The sequence below is a fragment of the Galeopterus variegatus genome, unplaced genomic scaffold (genome assembly GCF_000696425.1).
Source record: "Galeopterus variegatus unplaced genomic scaffold, G_variegatus-3.0.2 Scaffold1563, whole genome shotgun sequence".
Lineage (NCBI taxonomy): Eukaryota > Metazoa > Chordata > Mammalia > Dermoptera > Cynocephalidae > Galeopterus > Galeopterus variegatus.
The window spans coordinates 91,846-110,746 of NW_007727674.1; the positions used below are offsets into that span (position 1 = coordinate 91,846).

General features: G+C 51.2%; 1 protein-coding gene across 1 annotated transcript in view; it reads left to right on the forward strand.

Moving 5' to 3' along the window:
• The first annotated feature begins 560 nt into the window (after positions 1-560).
• CRISPLD2 (cysteine-rich secretory protein LCCL domain containing 2) overlaps positions 561-18,901 on the forward strand; it is a 29,196-nt gene continuing 10,855 nt past the window's right edge. The window contains exons 1-5 of the mRNA XM_008577686.1: positions 561-801; positions 11,062-11,180; positions 13,880-14,012; positions 14,463-14,578; positions 18,685-18,785. Coding sequence (XP_008575908.1) covers positions 562-801; positions 11,062-11,180; positions 13,880-14,012; positions 14,463-14,578; positions 18,685-18,785 — 709 coding nt within the window. The 5' untranslated portion in view covers position 561. The remainder of the gene's footprint in view (positions 802-11,061; positions 11,181-13,879; positions 14,013-14,462; positions 14,579-18,684; positions 18,786-18,901) is intronic.

An 18,901-nucleotide genomic window follows, 5' to 3' on the forward strand; every position in this document is an offset into this window, starting at 1 on the left:
GAGCCCAGTGGGAGGGCAGTGATCAGAGGAACCTGTGCAGTGATGGGTCTGGCATGGCCTGTAGACCACTTTTGGTAAACTGAGTCTCCCTTCACAGGGACTAGGAAGTTTGCGACTAACACTGGTTAATGGTGTATCCTTTGGTGATGTGAAATGACTCTATCAATCCCTTCTGGGGACGGGAGACAGAACTTAACTCATGCATGTGTAGAAATGCTGACTTGAAATGAGAAAATACAGTGGCAAGAGAATACTTGAGGCCGGGAGAAACTGTCCCAGATCCTATTTGGTATGCAGAGAGCTCGCTTGCTGGAAACCCCTGGGTTGAACTCCAGCTCCACCACTTCCTGTCTGTGGGACCTTGGTTATTTAGCTTCTACAAGCCTCAGTTTCCACATCTACAAAATGGGGAGAATTGCCCTGCTTCATTCACTGCTCAAGTCAGTACTAACCCGACTTTCCTCCACTGCCTTCTGCTTCCTTCCAGAGCTCTGAGCGTCCAGCTCTGCCCCAGGAGCCCAGGCTGCCCTGTCGCCCGGTCGATACCACAGGTGTGGAGCCATGCGCTGTGTCCCAAGCGGCGGCATCCCCTTGGGGCTGGTGTTACTGGTCTGTGGAGCCCACGGCTTTTTCCTGCCCAATGTCACGCACTTAGAGAAGCTGCTCAGCAAATACCAGCAGGACGAGCCCCACTCGCGCATGCGGAGGGCCATCCCCAGGTCAGACAAGGAGGAGATCCTCATGCTCCACAACAAGCTGCGGGGCCAGGTGTACCCATCGGCCTCCAACATGGAGTACATGGTGAGCACTGACGCTGGACGCAGGGGCTGGCGTGAGCGGGGGGCTGGGGCCACCATCCGGCTTGGTCCCCAGTTGGTGGGCGGGGCAGGCCCAGTTACTCGTGGGTTCACCGTGGAACCCACATTGCCCTGCTGCCGACTCCTCACGTTGCCTCTTTGTAGCTGAACCCAGAACCCAGCCCTTGCCTCTCCCCACCGGGCCCCGCAGAGGCACCTCCCAGCTGTGTGACCTCGCATCGCCTCAGCTGGTGTGAGCCAGTTTCCTCCCTGAGCCTCACTACTTGCATGGCTCCGGTGACAATGGGATGAGGTGGTGCAAGATGCCCCAGCACAGAGACACATACTTGGGCTGCGGTATCACCGCCATCATTGTGCCAGCCTGGGTTCTACCCCACCCACCTTGGGCCATGTCTTCTCTGAGTGGTGAAGGGCAGCTGAGTCCATGAGAAATGGGGTGTCTGTCAGAGGGGAGGCGGTAGAGAAGAGGCAGTGGAGGGTCCTCCTGGGAGAGGAGAAATCCATCTCAGGAGCGGAGGGGAACAGGCTCTCCAAGTCTACACCTGCCGCCTCCACTCGTGGAGCCCCAGGGTCCAGTGGAAGTTTCCACGTGGATGTTGTCTGTCTAAGGCCACGCTGCCCAGGGGGATGTTCTTAAAGGTGGAGAGTTCTGTCCAATACAGGGCCATTATCCATGTGTGGCTTTTGAGCACTTGAAATGTGGCCAGTGTGATGGAGGAACTCAATTTTTAATTTGATTTCATTTTAATTAACTTAAATTTAAGTAGCCGCATGTAGCTAACAGCTACCATATTGGACAGGACAGGTCCAATGGGCCAGAGAGAAAACTTAACCACCCTCTACGCCAAAAGATCTCCCTTGTGATGCCTGTTCTGACATTATCATTTCCCATTCTCCCAGCCCTGTGAAGTAGGTACTGCTATTTCCCCACTTCATAGATTAGGAAACTGAGGCCCTAGGTCACAGCGGGTAAGTGGCAGAGCCAGGATCTGAACCTGGCTCTAGCTGACTCCAGGACCCGTGCTCTCAGCCACGGCTCTATTATATTACGAGGGCTCTTCTGCAGCATCTCCCACCCTCTCGCCCAGCCTGTTCCTGTCACACCTCGATTATTGAGCAGCCTTGCCCTGGCGGGGAGGACTTCATTGCCTCCCGTTTTTCCCACTTCCAGCCCATTCTGAATCCATTCCTAAATCTTCACTCCTTTCCATCCTTTCTCCTGCTCTGGAAACTCCTGTGACCTTCTGTGTTCCTGTGGGAACCCAAATGCTTTTGCCTGGCACCGGAGCCTCATAAGGAGCCCTCATCTGTCTTGATAACTTCTGTCACTTCGCTTCAGCCAGAAAGGCCCACCCGGTGCCCTGCAGATGCTATGCAGGCACGGCCACCACCCTTATGCTGTCCCTTCCCGGAGCCCTTTCCCCCATCGCCTGCTTTCTCCAGCTCCTGCACAGCCTTCATCCCAGGCCATGGCACCGCACCTCTCTGGACTTGGCTTGTCGATGGTCACTTTGCTCTCATGGCCATTGTGGTCAGAGACCACCGCGTGCCCGAGAGCCCCTCTGTGCACACACAAGATCTAGGACCAATGAACTGACTGTCTGAGCAGAGCCCTCTGAGCAAGGCTGGCCTTTAGGAATGTTTCTCAAAACTGTTCTTCCCTCAAGAAAATTGTCCTGGCATTTATTCCAAGGGCTTGTGCTAATTTTAGAAGGAAATATGAGCACTCTTTCAAAAACTAATGCATTGGGCAGCTTGTGCAGACTTTTTTAGGGTTAAAGATATAGAACATTAGGTTAGATTTCTTTTGGATTTCAGGTGCAGGCTCCTGCCCCATCCTCCCTGGGGCCACAGCCAGATGCCAGGGCAGGAGCTAGCTGGGCATGGTGACTGCAGGTGGGAAGCCCCTCCCAGGAGCCAGCATGCCTGGGTCCAGGTCCAAGTTCTGTCACTTGCTAGCTGTGTGATTTTGGGCAGATTACTTAGCCTCTCTGTTTATGTTTCCTCATCTGATCCCTGGCCTTTGCCAACTGGGGAAGGAGTTAATGGTGACAGAAGGCAGCCATGGTCAACCCTCCCGGGCTCTTGGGATGGGCTTTCCAGATGTGGCTGGGTGACATTGCCATTTGTCCCCAGACTCCAGAGCAGAAATTTCCTTCCTGGCTGGTTTCCCAGACCATTGGGAAATGGGCCTCACTCTGTTGGGGTCACTCCTTGTCCCACTGATCAGGAGCCTCCACTTTGTTCATTCATCAGCTCTGAATGACTTTTAAAAACCCATGTCTCAGAGGGTAAGTATCTGCCACTTTGGGAGACATATTTAAGGGGTGCCCGAATGCCACATGCATAGCCATCATCTTTGGAAGGCGCTCTTGGCCTCCAGGTGATGTCTTTGAGAGGATACATTCTCAGCCATGTCTTTAAAGCTGTTGTCATGTTACGTTGTCATGGGCTGAGCTGACCTGTTGGCACCCCTGCCTGGATGAGGGTGCTACCAGGAGCAACCCCAGGCCAGGTGGGCTGCGTGTCTCCCCCACAAAGTTGCCGTGGAGGGCTGACATGAGTGCTGAGAGGCTGTTACGTGCCATATGAATTGTGTCCTGTGTAACCCTGACAGTAATGCTGGAAAATAGGGAGTTTTAGCACCATTTTGCAGATGAGAAAATTGAAGCTTGAAGAGGTCAACCTTTAAAGGGCTTGCAGAAACCACACAGCTGTAAATGGTGAAGCTTTGATTCAAAGCTACCTTGTCTCTCCCCCAAACCTGCACACGGGAGGTGCTTAACTATTTATTGAATGAGTGGGTGGAAGGCAGTCTGGCCTCCTTTCTCCGCTGCTCTGCCTTCTGCACACCTGGGATTTCATTAACGGGTTAATTCTATGTGTTTATTAAACGCCTCCCACGTGCCCAGCACATCGTGAGATTCTTGATCTAAAGAGGTGGACAAAAATAGATGAGATCCCTGTCCTCCTGGAGCCTACACACTGGCACAGGCAGGAAGTATTTATGGAGCATCTTCTATATGCCAGGTGCTGTTCTAGATTCTGGGAGGAAACATAATTATGAGACATGCAGAGTATGATGAAGAAACACAGGGAGCTATAAGAAAGAATGTTGGACATAATTATGAGACATGCAGAGTATGATGAAGAAACACAGGGAGCTATAAGAAAGAATGTTAGGAGTGGGAGAACCTGACTGAAGTTGCGGTGTTAGGGGGCCGCTCTGTGGAAGCAGCATTTGAATTGAGACCTGAAGAGTGAGAAAGATTGAGCGACAAGTGTACAGGGAAGGGCGTTCTGGGCAGAGGGAACAGAAGTTGCCAAAGCTGCCACCACCTCACGAGTCTCTTTCCTTAAGGGGGAAAAAAGCTTGGAGCCTCAGGGGAGCTCTCAGAAAGCCAGTGGGGCTGGGACCCGGTTCTGAGGGGTGCGAGGCCATTGGAGGAGGTTAGAGAGGCAGGCAGGGGCATATCACACAGGGCTTTGAGGCCAGGTGAGGAGCCTGCATTTTATTCTATGAAAAGGGGGGTTTGAGAAGGAGGATACGTTCATGACTTTGAAACGCTGCTGCTGCCGTGCAGAGGAGGAGGATTGGAGGCCCAGTGGGAAGCAGGGATGCTCTGGGAGGCAGCTCAGTTGGGCAGGTGACAGGGTGGGGCTCGGGTGGGGAGGACATGAAGGACAAAGGACCATCTGGAAGACATTGCCCACAGGTCCTGGTGATGCTCGGTTTTCTGCTGCTGTTGCTTTTTCTCTGTTTCTCTCCGAGCTCTGCATCCCCTATAATAAAGTCCCCTGGAATCAGAGCGACCCCGTCTAGGGGCTGTTTCTGAAGGGGCGGAGAGTGGGCAGAGAGATGTCACAAGCTCAGGATCCCAGGCTTTCCCTTATGTCTGCTTTAGCCTGAATACACACTGTCGCCCTTTTAGGTTTTCCTTTTTCACTCCCAATCTCTGAGAGCAGAGGGGGCTTGCTGGAAATGCTGTGGGAATGGCTGCTTCATGAAAAATGAAAGGAAGGGGACCACAGAGAAGTTGAGACCGATGAAATGTCCCATCCGCCTAGCCCTGCTGGCATGGCCTTGGTCTCCGTGAGGCGAGGGGGCTATGCGCCTCTCTCTGGACAGCCCACCCTGCACCCTGGGACTGGGCTCAACTGAACCCTAACCCCCGGGTTTCCAGATGCTTCCTGCCTCTGTTCAGGAGCAGGATTGGTGCAAGCTGGCCTTCCACACAAGTGAAAGGAGCTCATCTGCAGCAGGGCAGGCCGGGCCACCCGGACAGCCCGTGATGGACCTTTCACACTTTCCTATTCCTGTCCTTTGTGATATTTCAGGATTGGAGTTGGGATCTGCGTCCTTTGGTCTAGATGGCCTGCCTGTCAGGGATGCCGAGCCTTTGTTGATGTTGTAGGGGCACCTCCGAGCAGCAGGGCCATGAGGAAGGGAAGGCAGCCAGGCCCAGCCGCTGCACCCCGGCCCCTCCAGCCCTGCGCTGCCCGTCTGCTCTTGTTTCCACCCAGACAAGCGCCACTGATTTGAGAAAGTGTCTTGAAAACGTGGCTTCCTACTCAGCACTGCCTGTTGGGGCTTTGAGCCACAGCCCTTTGAAATAGGCCTAGCACTGAAAGGTGGATTTTAAAACTCCTAAGAGTTAAGACACACTGTTCTGAGGTTTCACAAGTGGGCAGGTTCTGCAGCCAGCCTGCCTGGCTTGAGGTCCCAGCTCTGCCACTTGGTAGCTGTGTGACTTCAGGCAGATTGCTTAGCCACTCTGTTTCTATTTTTTCACCCACACAGTGGAAACAATTAAAGTACCTTTCTCATAGGGTTGTTTGGAGGAAGCAATGAGATAATGCATGATATGTTCTAAATAAATGTTAATTATATTGTTGTTATTATTTTAGTAACTATTATTTTTGGTGGGGTAGGACCAACATTTGGTGACAGTGTGCAGAGCAGAAGAGCCCCCTTGGAAGCCAGACAGGGCTGGGTTGTCTAAGTTCTAACTTCCTGGTTGTGTGACCTCATGCAAGTTACTTAACCTCTCTGAGCCTCAAGGTTTTTTAAAAATCTGCAACATTGGGAGAACAAAACATCTCAAGGGCTTGTTATGGGAATTAAATAAGAAAATGACACAAACGTTTCTAGGACAGCCCTGCAAGTGGAAAGTGTTCAGACAACAGCAGCTCCAGAGGTGCAGGACCCAGCACTGCCCCTGGCACATAGTAAGTGCTCAAGAAAATGAACTTCCTTGATATCAGGGTCCTGTTTACTGAGGACTACTTTGTCCCTCACCTGGGGGCTTGATGCTTGCTCTCATTTAACCTCCCCCCAATGCTATTCCAATAGGTATCATTAACACATTTAGAGATGAGCAAACTGAGGCACAGAGAGGTGAGGCCACTTGCCCAAAGTAACACAGTGAGCAAGGGGCCAAGCCCACCCAGGTACAGCTGGTGCAAACTCTCTTACCAGTAGCCCTCACTGTCCTGTGCTCTTTCTTCTCACTCCCCGAGTCATCCCTTTGAGGGGTGAAGAATGTCCCCTGTGCCCTTGCTGTAGAATGAGGTGGACCAGTGTCTTCAGGTGGGAAAGCAAAGGCTGAGTGGGAGATTAGGGCCAGGAGGGGCTGGAGGAGTCAGTGACAGCCGGGTGAGCCTGGTGAACTGGGTCTCATTCCTGCGTGCGTTATTTATATATATATATATTTTTATATATATATAAAAATATATATATATATTTTATTTTATTTTATCAATGTCCAACATGGTTGATTTTTGTGGCCCATTACCAAATCCTCCCTCCCCCTCACTCTCCCCCCTCCCTCCCATCAACCTCATATCTGTTCGCTTGTCTTAACAACTTCAAGGAATTGTGATTGTTGTGTCTTCTTCCTTCCCCCCACCATTTGTTTGTGTGTTTAATTATTTATTTTTAGCTCCCACAAATAAGTGAGAACATGTGATATTTCTCTTTCTGTGCCTGACTTGTTTTGTTTAATATAATTTTCTCTGGGTCCATCCATGTTGTTGCAAATGGCAGTATTTCATTCTTTTTTATAGCAGAGTAGTATTCCATTGTGTAGTTTATAGCTGAGTAGTATTCCATTGTGTAGATGTACCACAGTTTCCGTATCCACTCATCCGATGATGGACATTTGGGCTGGTTCCAACTCTTACCTATTGTAATGAGTGCTGCAATGAACATAGGGGAACAGGTATTCCTTCGACTTGATGATTTCCATTCCTCTGGGTATATTCCCAGCAGTGGGATAGCTGGGTCATATGGTAGATCTATCTGCAATTGTTTGAGGAACCTCCATACCATTTTCTGTAGAGCCTGCACCATTTTGCAGTCCCACCAACAATGTATGACAGTTCCTTTTTCTCACCAGCAACCTCACCAGCAATTATCATTCACAGTCTTTTGGATATTAGCCATCCTAACTGGAGTGAGATGGTATCTCAGTGTGGTTTTGATTTGCATTTCCCGAATTCTGAGTGGTGTTGAGCATTTTTTCATGTGTCTGGTGGCCATTCATATGTCTTCCTTTGAGAAATGCCTATTCAGCTCCTTTGCCCATTTTTTAATTGGGTTCCTTGGTTTTTTTCTGTAAAGTTGTTTGAGTTCCTTGTATATTCTGGATGTTAATCCTTTGTCAGATGTATATTTTGCAAATATTTTCTCCCATTCTGTTGGTTGTCTTTTAACTCCGTTAATTGTTTCTTTTGCTGTGCAGAAGCCTTTTAGTTTGATATAATCCCATCTGTTTATTTACCTTTGGTTGCCTGTGGTTTGGGGGTTGTATTCATGGTGCTCAGTCCTACTTCCTGGAGTGTTTTCCCTATGTTTTCTTTAAGAAGTTTAATTGTTTCAGGGTGTATATTTAATTCTTTAATCTATTTTGAGTTGATTTTGGTAGATGGTGAGAGTTATGGGTCTAGTTTCATTCTCCTGCATATGGATATCCAGTTATCCCAGCACCATTTGCTGAAGAGGCAATCTCTTCCCCGGTGTATAGACTTGGTGCCTTTGTCAAAGATCAGATAGCTGTAGGTGTGCAGGATGATTTCTGGATTCTCTATTCTATTCCATTGATCCATGTGTCTGTTTTTATGCCAGTACCATGCTGTTTGGGTTATTATAGCTTTGTAGTATAGTTTAAAGTCAGGTAGTGTTATGCCTCCAGCTTTATTATTATTATTATTATTGCTCAGAATTGCTTTGGCTATGTCTGGTCTTTTGTTATTCCATATAAATGTCTGGATAGTTCTTTCCGTTTCTGAGAAAAATGTCATTGGAATTTTGATGGGGATTGCATTGAATTTGTATATCACTTTGGGTAGTATGGACATTTTCACAATGTTGATTCTTCCAATCCAAGAGCATGGGATATCTTTCCATCTTCTTGTGTCCTCTGTAGAATTCTACCAAACCTTCAAAGAGGAATTCTCTACAAACTATTCCAAAAGATTGAAACAGAGGCACTTCTCCCAAACTCATTCTATGAAGCAAACATCACCCTGATACCAAAAACAAGTCAAAATATTTAACACTGTGTGGGAAGAGCCTTAGCTGGCCATTTCTAGAAGGATCTTGCTGTGTGTGCAAGCTGCTGCCCACCCCCACTGCCCACCCCTCCAGGTGGACGGTGTCTGTCCTTCATGGAGCACTGGGTGTTCTCCTGCTTGGAGATGCAGTCACCATCTGCCTCCCTGAGCCTCAGTCTCCCCAACTGTAAGTTCTGAGGGCTGTGTCATCTTCACAGGGCTGCCAAGAGAACAGAGAACACCCTTCAGGGTGCTGGCCACAGACAGGAGGCCCCGTGAACACCCTCTACCCTTGACTCTGGGTCTCATCAGTGCCCTAAGTGGGCTGATCCTCTCAGGTGAAGTGAAGGTCTTTGGAGACAGAAGTGCAAAAAGGCTGGATCTGGCTGAGTGTGAGGAAACCCATTTCAGAGCACTGATGGCAGCCATCGGTCTCTCTGGGCGTTCCTTCATTTCATCCTAGGCACACCCTGGGGGACAACAGATCAGCTCTGTTCTGCAGAGAAGGAAGCTGAGGCACAGCAGAGCCAAGCGACGACGTGCTGAGCTGGGTGTGGCAGAGCAGGAGCCGCGCCCTGACTGGGCTCTGAGAGGGGGCAGCATAGTGTGGACTCCCCCAGAGCAGAGTCCCAGACAGGACTTGGCTGCAGGTGGTTTATTGGGGAGGGGGACCCATGAGTCCAGAAGACAGGAAGAGTGAGTTCAACATCAGGGTGCTCTATGGGGGTGGCGCGGTGGGAGCAGGGGCTTAGCTCTGCCAGAATCTGCAGAGGAAATAGTGTAGAAATTGGACCTCCCTCCCGAAGGCAGGAGGTGGCTGCATTTATCCACAGGACTGTTCCCCATTGACCAAGTGTCACCCCGGGGGCCTAACGTCCCCATGTCAGGCTGTGCATGAGCACAGCTGGGGAGTGGGGGGTCTCTCACAGTATTGGAGGAAGATCTGAGGCGGAAAGTGGCTCTGGGCTTGGTGGGCACTGAAGGTGGGGCACTGTCGTCAAGAGATGAGTCTGAGCATACCCAGAATGTAATGTCCACTGCTGCTGAAATGGGAGTGTGTCCAGGAGTGTGGCCAAGGCACCAGAGGCATCTGCCCTGGGGCAGGACTTGCGCCTGGATGTGGAGGAGTCTTGGCAGGATGGGGGAGGGAGGGAGGCAAGGCGTACCGCTGTGTTGGCAGTGTCATGATATTCCACACTGGGGGCTTCCCTAGTTGATTTAACATGTCCTGGGTTCTGCCAGGACAGTTTTGCATGAGCACCTACTGTGTGCCAGGGGCTGGGGATGCCCAGAGCGAGGGGACAGCCCCTGTCTCCCCAGCACTGCAGCAGGTGTCGGAGGACTGCAGGGAGGCCCCGCAGCAGCAGCTGGCTGGCAGCAAGCCGAGGGCCGCCCGGCATCTGCTCCTCCACAGAAGCCACCCGCCTGCTTTGTTCCTGATGGCCTTTCCTGAGGAGTTACTTGTGCTCCCCGGGCCAGCTGGGAGGCAGGCCAGGCTGCAGAGCCTGTCTTCCAATTCTTTGGCCCAGACCCCTGCCCAAAGCCCCCTGATTCAGGATGGGCCGTGCTGGGAGGTGAGCAGGTGGTAAAATATACATACCGTTAAATTTACCATCTTAACCATTTTAAGTCCAGTGGCATTAATCACATTCACGCTGTTGTTTAACTGTCACCACCGTCCACCTCCTGATCTGTGTCATCATCCCACACCGAAGCCTGGTACCCAGGCATCTGGTCACTTTTGTTGCTGGATTCTCCTGCGGGAGGCCAGTGAGGATCTCAAACACCCCGCAGGCGCCTTGACCACTTTTCTTCCCCTGCCCGAGAGTGGCTGGCATGGACGAGGCTCTCACCGACCAAATCCAGGCCCTGGCTGGGCCCCTGGCAGGCTTCATCTCCCCAAGGAATACTCATGGTGAGGGCATCACCACGCCCGTGTTACAGCAGAGGAAACGGGCTCAGAGGGTGAATACGTGCACAGGTTCACACGGCCATTCTGAACCACACCCCATGCCACACGATCGTTTGTGATTTCTGTCCCCAGGCCTAGGAACAGCATCACACTATCTGCTGTGGCTGACAAAGAACAGTGCTCGTAGAGAGAGCTCAGGCTCCAGGTTTCTTCAGATCTGGGTTCAAAGCCTGGTTCTGAAACTGGCCATGGGACCCTGGGCAAATGATGTTGCACCTCTAAGCCTCGATTTTCTGTAAAATGGGAATAAGAATGTCTACCTCAGAGGCCCATGGTTAGATGCAATGGAAGCATTCTGATAAAGTCCGAGGCCTGCTGCACCTGGTACACGTTTAACGAAAGGAAGTCACGATCATCAGGACAAGCCTCCCGAAGACACCTCTGCTGACACTCACCTTCCCTTCCATACGGTGGGCGGTGCTATGCTTTGTGAGCCTTCGGCATTGCCGCCCCATCTTACAGATGCTGAGGCCCAGAGAGAAGGGACTTGCCAGGGTTGTTGGCAAGTTAGACGCTGAGCCAGAGCTCTGAGAATGGCCTTGGAGCCAGGCACCTCTGGTCCTTCCCTGACTTGCCATGTCCAACTTGCTAATATAGGAACCCAGCATTATAGAGGCTGAAAACCGGCCTGCAGGTCAACCTGGGGGTGTCGCTACAGTTGGGGTTCTTACACCCTTCCTGATCCTGACGTGGTGCCCGTTTCTCTTCCCTCTGCAGACCTGGGATGAAGAGCTGGAGAAGTCGGCGGCAGCCTGGGCCCACGAGTGCATCTGGGAGCACGGGCCCACCAGTCTGCTGGTGTCCATTGGGCAGAACCTGGCTGTCCACTGGGGCAGGTGAGAGCCGCAAGCTCCCCTTGAACTGCCGTGGTCCCCCCACGTGTGAGCTGGCTGTCACCACTGAGCACCTATGACATGCTGGGCTTGGTACTGTGTCCTTTATAGAACTCAGCCCACAGAGAGAGAGAGAGAGAGAGAGCATCTATCCCATGTGCATGTAAGAAACAGAGGCTCAGTGCCCAGGAACACTTCCAAGTGATTGACAAAATGGATTTGAGTCTGATTGGCTGACCCCAGATACTGATGACTGGTTGAGAGGTTTATAGAGCTTGGATTTCCCTTTCCATCTTTAAAGGGCTCTGCTGATGGTGGGGAAGACTTGGTTGGGTGAGCTAGGAAATGGGAGTGTCTGCTCTTTTCGTGGGTGTCTTCACTGTCTTGTCGGCCCCCAGCACGTCTGGGTTCTGTTCCCTCTTTAAGGTCGAGCCAGGTTCCACCATGTCGGGAAGATGCCCTTCGCCTTCCCCCTTTGTCCAGCCATCAGGGGTGTGCTAACTCCTCTGACCCTTCGAGGCTTCTTGGTCTGGCAACACCTTTGTCCTCTTTCCTGTAAAAGATGTTGACAGTTGTCTGTTAAGTGTGGCCACCTGGCCTTCCCAAAGTAAACTTGGGCCATATATCCATGCACCCAGAGAGGTGGGCAGTCCCTCCCAGGGGCTGAGGGCTGATTCATTGGAGGAAGTGGAGAAATTGTCTTGTGACCACAGCCAAGATACCGACTCACGACCAACAAGACCTAACCAGCAGGTGGGCATGCAGTGCCCAGAGTCCTGAATTCATGTCCTCAGACCCAGCCACACTCTGGGGCCTGGGATCTGCTTCCATTTTGCCCTGTTCATGAAAAAAATTGGATGGGCTTTGAATATACTCTCAAAATGGAGATGAGGGTTTGCTTTCACTTCAAACTGAGATATTCCCTGGCATGGAGCTCCATCTGGCTGGGAGCAGCTACACTCCCCTTCAGGCCAGTGTGTCTTCAGAGCCCTGGGCAGGTGTGAGGTGGGCCCACAGCTGTGACTTCGTGGAGGAGCACTGTCATGAGGTTTTTTTCTTCAGTGAATTTCACTTTTTATAAACAGTCTTATAATAACATTAAAAGAAAATGTCTAAAGGAAGGAAAGTCTCCCATTCCACCAGCGTGGTTCAGCTCTTCATTTTTCTGGGTTTCTTTTGTAGCATTCGGCTGTATGCCAACATAGTTTTACCTGCGGGTAACTGTAGCCTGGACAGCTTTTAATTCTTTCCCCCCACTTCTCCTACAATAGCAGATAATTTCCTATTATATAGTGTCATGATTGTCACCTCATAAAGGCCACCGAATGGTGCCTCAAGTTGACAGACCAAGATGCAGCCATTCCTTTCTTGCAGCTTAGTTTTTGTATTTTGTTTTTTTGTTTTGGTTCACTTGATTTATTTCATTAGGATAACTCCTGATGGGTCCCAGGGAACAGAGACTTTCCCCCTTCTTAAAGAATTTTGCTAACTTTCTTTCCAAAAGAGCTCCTGGTTGAGGGTCCACTTCCATATGACCATGCCTGTGACCTTAAGTCCATGGGAAGTGGATGGCGGCGAGTGCCCCTGTGCTCTGTCGCTCCCTCATTGCGGGCACGTCCTTCCCCGAGCTGGCTCCAAGAAGAGAGGCCATGTCCTGGGCACATCCCTGACCACTGCCATTCGCTGTGGGTCCAAGCAGTAATTGTTACAAGACCTCTAACTGCCTTGCTGACCACATCGCTCTTACAAATGCTCATTTTCCCCTGCAAGCCTTTTCTCTTTTCTGAAACCACTTTGTTTACACTTGCTGGTGATGGCATGACCGTGGATTTGCATCCATTTTTTTTCCTCGTTAAAAAAATTACTGGCGCCAACCTGGCAGTTGGGGCTGAAGCAAGGGGACAGTGGCCACGAAGTGATGACCTCGTGGAGGACGTCCCAGGGAGAGGGCAGCTGGTGGCTCCCCTGGGAGATGTTGATGGTGCCTGGGAACCTCCTTGTGGGTGATGGGGTGAGGGAGAGGATCCAGATGATAAAATCCTAAATAAGTTTTTAAAAATGTTTGCACCTGAGTGCAAAGCTCTGAATACTTGGAGGTTTCTGTGCCTTGAATGAGTTTTCTGCTTTGTATCTGAGTCCTTGGATACCCCATGCAGCCGAGGAATGAAGCCAGTTCTGTTGCAGAAACATGAGGCTATAGGCTCCTCTTTGGGGGGGGTGACAGGGACCCCTCTGCTCTGTCCCCCATAACCAGATATTTCTCAACTTCCAGACTCTCCTGTGCCGTGGCCGTTGCCCTATGTGGATATCACCTCTTCAACTGCTTACTTAATATTTTTCTCTATATCGACTTTATATGGACTCATGTCTTAAGTTTTGTCTTAAGCCATAATATCTGTGAAATATGCAGTTCATGGGCTGCATATGTTTCCTCAGTGACCATGAACATAGATGCATAATTAACATGAACAAGAACTCGTTGGGGGCCAGGTAAAAGTCTCCTGCATACAGGTGGACCCCAGGTGTGCTCTTCACTTTTCTGGTTTTAAGCACTTTTAACAGGTGCTGGGTGGAATTAGGGGCTATTCCCCCCAAGCAGCGCCACCCCTAGCCTGCCCCCGGGGTGGCAGTGCCTCAAGCTTCGGTCTGTACTGGTGGGTGTGCGGTGACTGGGGTATGACAAGCTGTTCCTGTCTCTGCAGGTATCGCTCACCCGGGTCCCACGTGCAGTCCTGGTATGACGAGGTGAAGGACTATACTTACCCATATCCTCACGAGTGCAACCCCTGGTGTCCAGAGAGGTGCTCGGGGCCCATGTGCACCCACTACACACAGGTAACCAGGGGGACTGGCCGTGACCTCAGTCCTGCACCCCAAACCACTCATTCACACACACACACACCCTGGGCTATCGTTGCGGAATCCATTCAACCTCTGTGCTGTTACTGCCTGAATGTTTTTTCTTCAATTCGGTTCTACCCAAAGTGTAGCCAGTGGGCCCAGCTGTTAGTGGTTAGAAACTGAGAGGAAGCACTAGAAACTTCTATGGCAATTTACTTTGGTGGAGCATTTTCATTGTTGTATGTGGAGGGTTTCTGGGGTTTTTTTTGGTTTTTTGTTTTTTAAGAAATGTATGTATCTTCAATGGGTTAAGGGAAAATATCTGCTCTTTCACCCCTTCACCGCATACCCCTCTAGTGCCACACCTTGTAGATCCAGGCCAGACTTTGTCACCCTGGTGTGCCTTGCCTGTTGAGCTGTGACACAGGGATGTCATCTTTTCAGATAGTATGGGCCACCACCAACAAGGTCGGCTGTGCTGTGAACACCTGCCAGAGGATGAACGTCTGGGGAGATGTTTGGGAGAACGCGGTCTACCTCGTCTGCAATTACTCCCCAAAGTAAGAACAAGACGGCATGGTCATGTAGGTTGGGATGCATTTGCCTGCCATGGAGGACCCAACGAAAACTGGCTTAACAGTGGAATCCCTTCATTATCTCACATAAGAAGGAGTCTAGAGGTTGGCACATGTGGTTAAGCTTCATAGCTCAGCAGTGTCAGTGAGGACTCAGGCTCTTTCTTCCTGCTCTGCCACCCTCTCTTCATGGTCCCAAGATGGCTGCAGAGCACCGGCAATCACATCTTCTCAAGCAGAAGGAAGGAGAGCGGTGGAAAGGGCCCTCTGCCGAGGCCTCTCTCACCCTTGGCCCACTTCCTCCCTATGTCATTGGCCAGATCTAGACCAGTCATGGGTAAGGGGAACAAGATAGCCCTGCTGGTTTTGATCAGTGAGGTTGTTGCAATTGGTTTTGCTTGTCATCCTCTGGGACCACGTGAGTGAGGTCAGAAGCAGGAATGGCTATTGGCTGGGCCACAAGCAGGGTCTGCCATGCAGTATTATTATTTTTTCTCTCTGTAAACACACCATAGGTAGCACCCTAGAAAACACATGTTTGCGTGAGAACTCGTTTTTCCTCTTTCTAGTTCCCCTGCTAAAAGGGCCCACATCACATCTTCATACCGCAGCCTGTGTCCCTCCTGACAGCATCCTCAGACCGTCGATGCATCATTCACCCCTTACTCATTCACCTCGACCGCTCACTGGACAAGTATGTGCTGATTCTCAGAACTGCTCGTCCAGTTTACAGCCTGCGGTTTCGCACACTGGTCACTCAGCTGGCAGCCATCCTGCACCGTCCCTGCACACAGTGGGCCCCCGAGGCATACTTGCTTAGTGACAGTGAAATGGGAATGACCTCATTTATTTGGTCTGGATCAGGAGTGGCTTCAAGAAGGTGAGATGAAAGGGAATCACTGAGGTTTGCAAGGGAAATAGAAGCACTCCAAAAACAGTCTGGCACGCCTGGGGTGGCACTCACTGTCTCAGCAGCCCACGTGTCTAAGAGCAGGGGTGTTGTGTCACCACTGGGGAGGTACGCACGTACCATGAAGAGCAGTGAACTGGTCCAAGATGGTGAAATTCCTGGTAGAGCAGCAGGTGGGGAGCAAGGAATAATTTGATTTGACTCTTTATATAAAAAAATACATAAGAAGTTTCAATCAGAAATAAAATCCTTCTCTTTTTTAGCCATCCCCCCTTGAAAAAAGAAAAACCTACATATAGTAAAATATGCTAATCTTTTTTTTTTTTTTTTTTGTCTTTTTTGTCTTTTTCCGTATCCGGCAACGGATCACAACCCTCAGTGTTGCCCCCGTACCGGACCGGGGACCGGCAACGGGATCACAACCCTCGGTGTTGCTCCCGCGCCTCGCTCAGCCAGTGAGCGGGAACCGGTCTGTATGTGGGATCCGAACCCTCGGGCGGGAGCGCCGCCGCGCTTCCCAAGCGGCACACTTATCCAGTGCGCCACCGGGCCGGCCCAAAATATGCTAATCTTAAAAGTACAGCTCAACACACACTCCATGTGTTAGTCTGCTCTGGCTGCTGTAACAAAATACCACAGACTGGGTGGAAAAATTAATTGAAAATTAATACAAATCTTCCCATGCACTTTTTGAAGTACCCTCAGATTTCACACAGTCCTGGAAGCTGGAAGTCCCAGATGAAGGCGCCAGCACGGTCGCGTTCTGGTGAGGGCTCTCTTCCTGTCTTGCAGGCAGACGCCTTCTCACTGTGTCCTCACATGGCAGCGAGAGAGCAAGCTCTCTGGTGTCTCTTCTGATAAGGACACTAATCCTGTTGGATCAGAACCCTACTCTTGTGACCTCTTTTAACATTAATTACTTCCACAGAGGCCCCATCTCCAAATAGAGTGACATTGAGGGTTAGGGCTTCAACATATGAATTTGGGGGGACACATATATTTGGTCCATAGCAATAGGTGGAACTACCATCCAGATTAAGATAGGGAATATTTCCAGTGCCCCATTATGCCCCCCAAAGTGACCACCATTCCGACCTTTGTCCCCATCAGTCAGTTGTGTCTGGTTGGGAGCCTCACATGAGTGGGGTCATACATGTCATCCTGTGCCCAGCTCTACATCGTATCTGAGAGATTCATCCAAGGTGTTGAGTGTTCAGTGGTTCTTTCTTTCTGACTGCTGCGTGATATTCCATGTTCTTTCTTAAAGAGAGACTTTGAGCCCCTGGACTGTGCAGACTCTGTCCCAGGCACCAGGGTGGGGACAGTGGCACAGTGGCAGAGAGGGTAGGCTTGGGTGTGGTGCAGGGTTCAGATCCCTTGGGGGCAATTCTTGGCTGGGGTGGGGATGGGGATGAGCTCGTACCTTGATGCTAATGATGTGTATGAGGGGAGGACAGTGACACACTTTTGGGGCTATTCCAAGATTAAGGAGCTCGTCTGTCTCATTAAATGCTAACTCAGAATCATTATTGCTCCAGGAGCATTGGAGGTGTGGTTTGTCTTTGAGGAAATCTGGAACCCTAGATATGGAGGAGATTTGGCTGGGGGGAGCAGGATGTATCCATGTGGGTTCCCAAATACTCTGAGGAAACCTACTCGCCCTCGCCTAGGATGGGCTCTGAAGCACTCTCAGTCAGCTTTGTGACATTCCATTTGAGGGAACCATCCCAAAGGCCCCTGTGAGTCCCAAGCCAGCCTGGATATCTGAGCAAGGGTGTCAGATGAGTGCGGTTTGTGGCATGGTACAGGACACTGTCACTCTGCCATCTGCAGCGTGGGAGGGTGGAAGGAGCGGTGTGCGCACTGTAAGGGCTGCGGGAGCTCCTCCCCCAACCCTGCCCATCCCCCACCCACCCTCCCTAGGTCTGATGCCCACACACCCTGGTCAGTGCCATCCCGCTATTTGGAGCTGCAGAAGGTTCTAGGCCCACCTAAGGGTATGTGTTAAACAGAGACTGTGTTCTCTGCAGCTTGTCTTCGGGCCAGCACTAGCAGGGCCCCGTTCCTCCCTGCCTGGAAAGTGGTCAGAGAACGTTCCCAGCATGAGCTTGTTGATTTAACAAACTCAGAGTGCAGCCTCTACCCTGAGCCAGGCACTCAGGCTGGCCACAGTCACCCATGTAATGCTCACAACAACCCTACTGTTACCAGCCTGTTCTACAGAGAAGGGGGCAGAGGCTTGGGGCTAGAGGAAGTCGGCTGAGACTGCCCTTCACTGCTCCCCTGAAGGAGGCCAGGATGACTGGGCAGCCAGAGGGAAGTTTCTAGAACAAATCACAAAGACTGGTCCCTGGTCACTCATGGCCCCAGCTTGTGCTGCTGAAGGGCTTAGGAATTCCACTCACCACCTGCTACCCAGCCCCCTGGAGAAATCTGATGGAGCAGCCTCCAGTTTTCCTGCCCTGGGAACTCTAGGAGGTGGATGGCATCCGTGACACACAGAGAGACCTTTGTCCCAGCCCCTGGAGCAGAGTGTGCCAATGGCTCTGAGCCTGACAGCTGGGGTTCAAGTCCCAGCCCCACCACTTGCTTGCTGTGTGACCTTAGACAAGTTACTTAACCTCTCTGTGTCTTAGTTTCCTTCTCTGCAAAAGAATGAATTTGAGCTCTTCCCTCCTGGGCTGTAGGGAGGAGGGGGTGAGGAGCACAGAGAAGCCCATAGACCAGGGCTTGGTATGTGGTAGGAACTTGGTAAATTCACGCTTTCTCTGGAACATGCAAACTTTAACTCATTTGAGAAATGGCTTAAAAGTGGCATCCTGGCAGCTTTTAGTGCAAAGGTGCTGGACTCCAGCAAGGCCCAGGGGAACGACTTCGGTAGAAGTGGGGCTACGGGGGGTGCTGGGGGCCAACAGCACACACACTGACGAGACAGGACAGAGGTGCGATGGAAAGGTGTCTTGTAGTTCCCTTCCGTAGCATCTCTGGGATTCTAGAATTCTCTAGCCTGTGCACAGAAGGGCCCAGGATGGCTGCCTAAATTTCACAGGGCGCACAGCTTCCTCCCTCTCTGACCCACCAGTGACTCTGTTCGGGCCCCAGAGTGGACCTGGGAAGAGGATCGGTCCCCAGGGTCTGGAGCGGTGTTCCCTCCTGACAGGTGTTTTTGGTCTGTCTTCAGGGGGAACTGGATTGGAGAAGCCCCCTACAGAAACGGCCGGCCCTGCTCCGCGTGCCCGCCCAGCTACGGAGGCGGCTGCAGGAACAACTTGTGTTACCGAGGTAGGAAGGGACCTCCACGCCACGTGGGATGGGTTTTTCCCTCCATCTGAGTCACACAACGGTGTTACATAAAATGGGAAAATTAAGGGCTGGCCCAGTGGTGCACTGCTACAGTG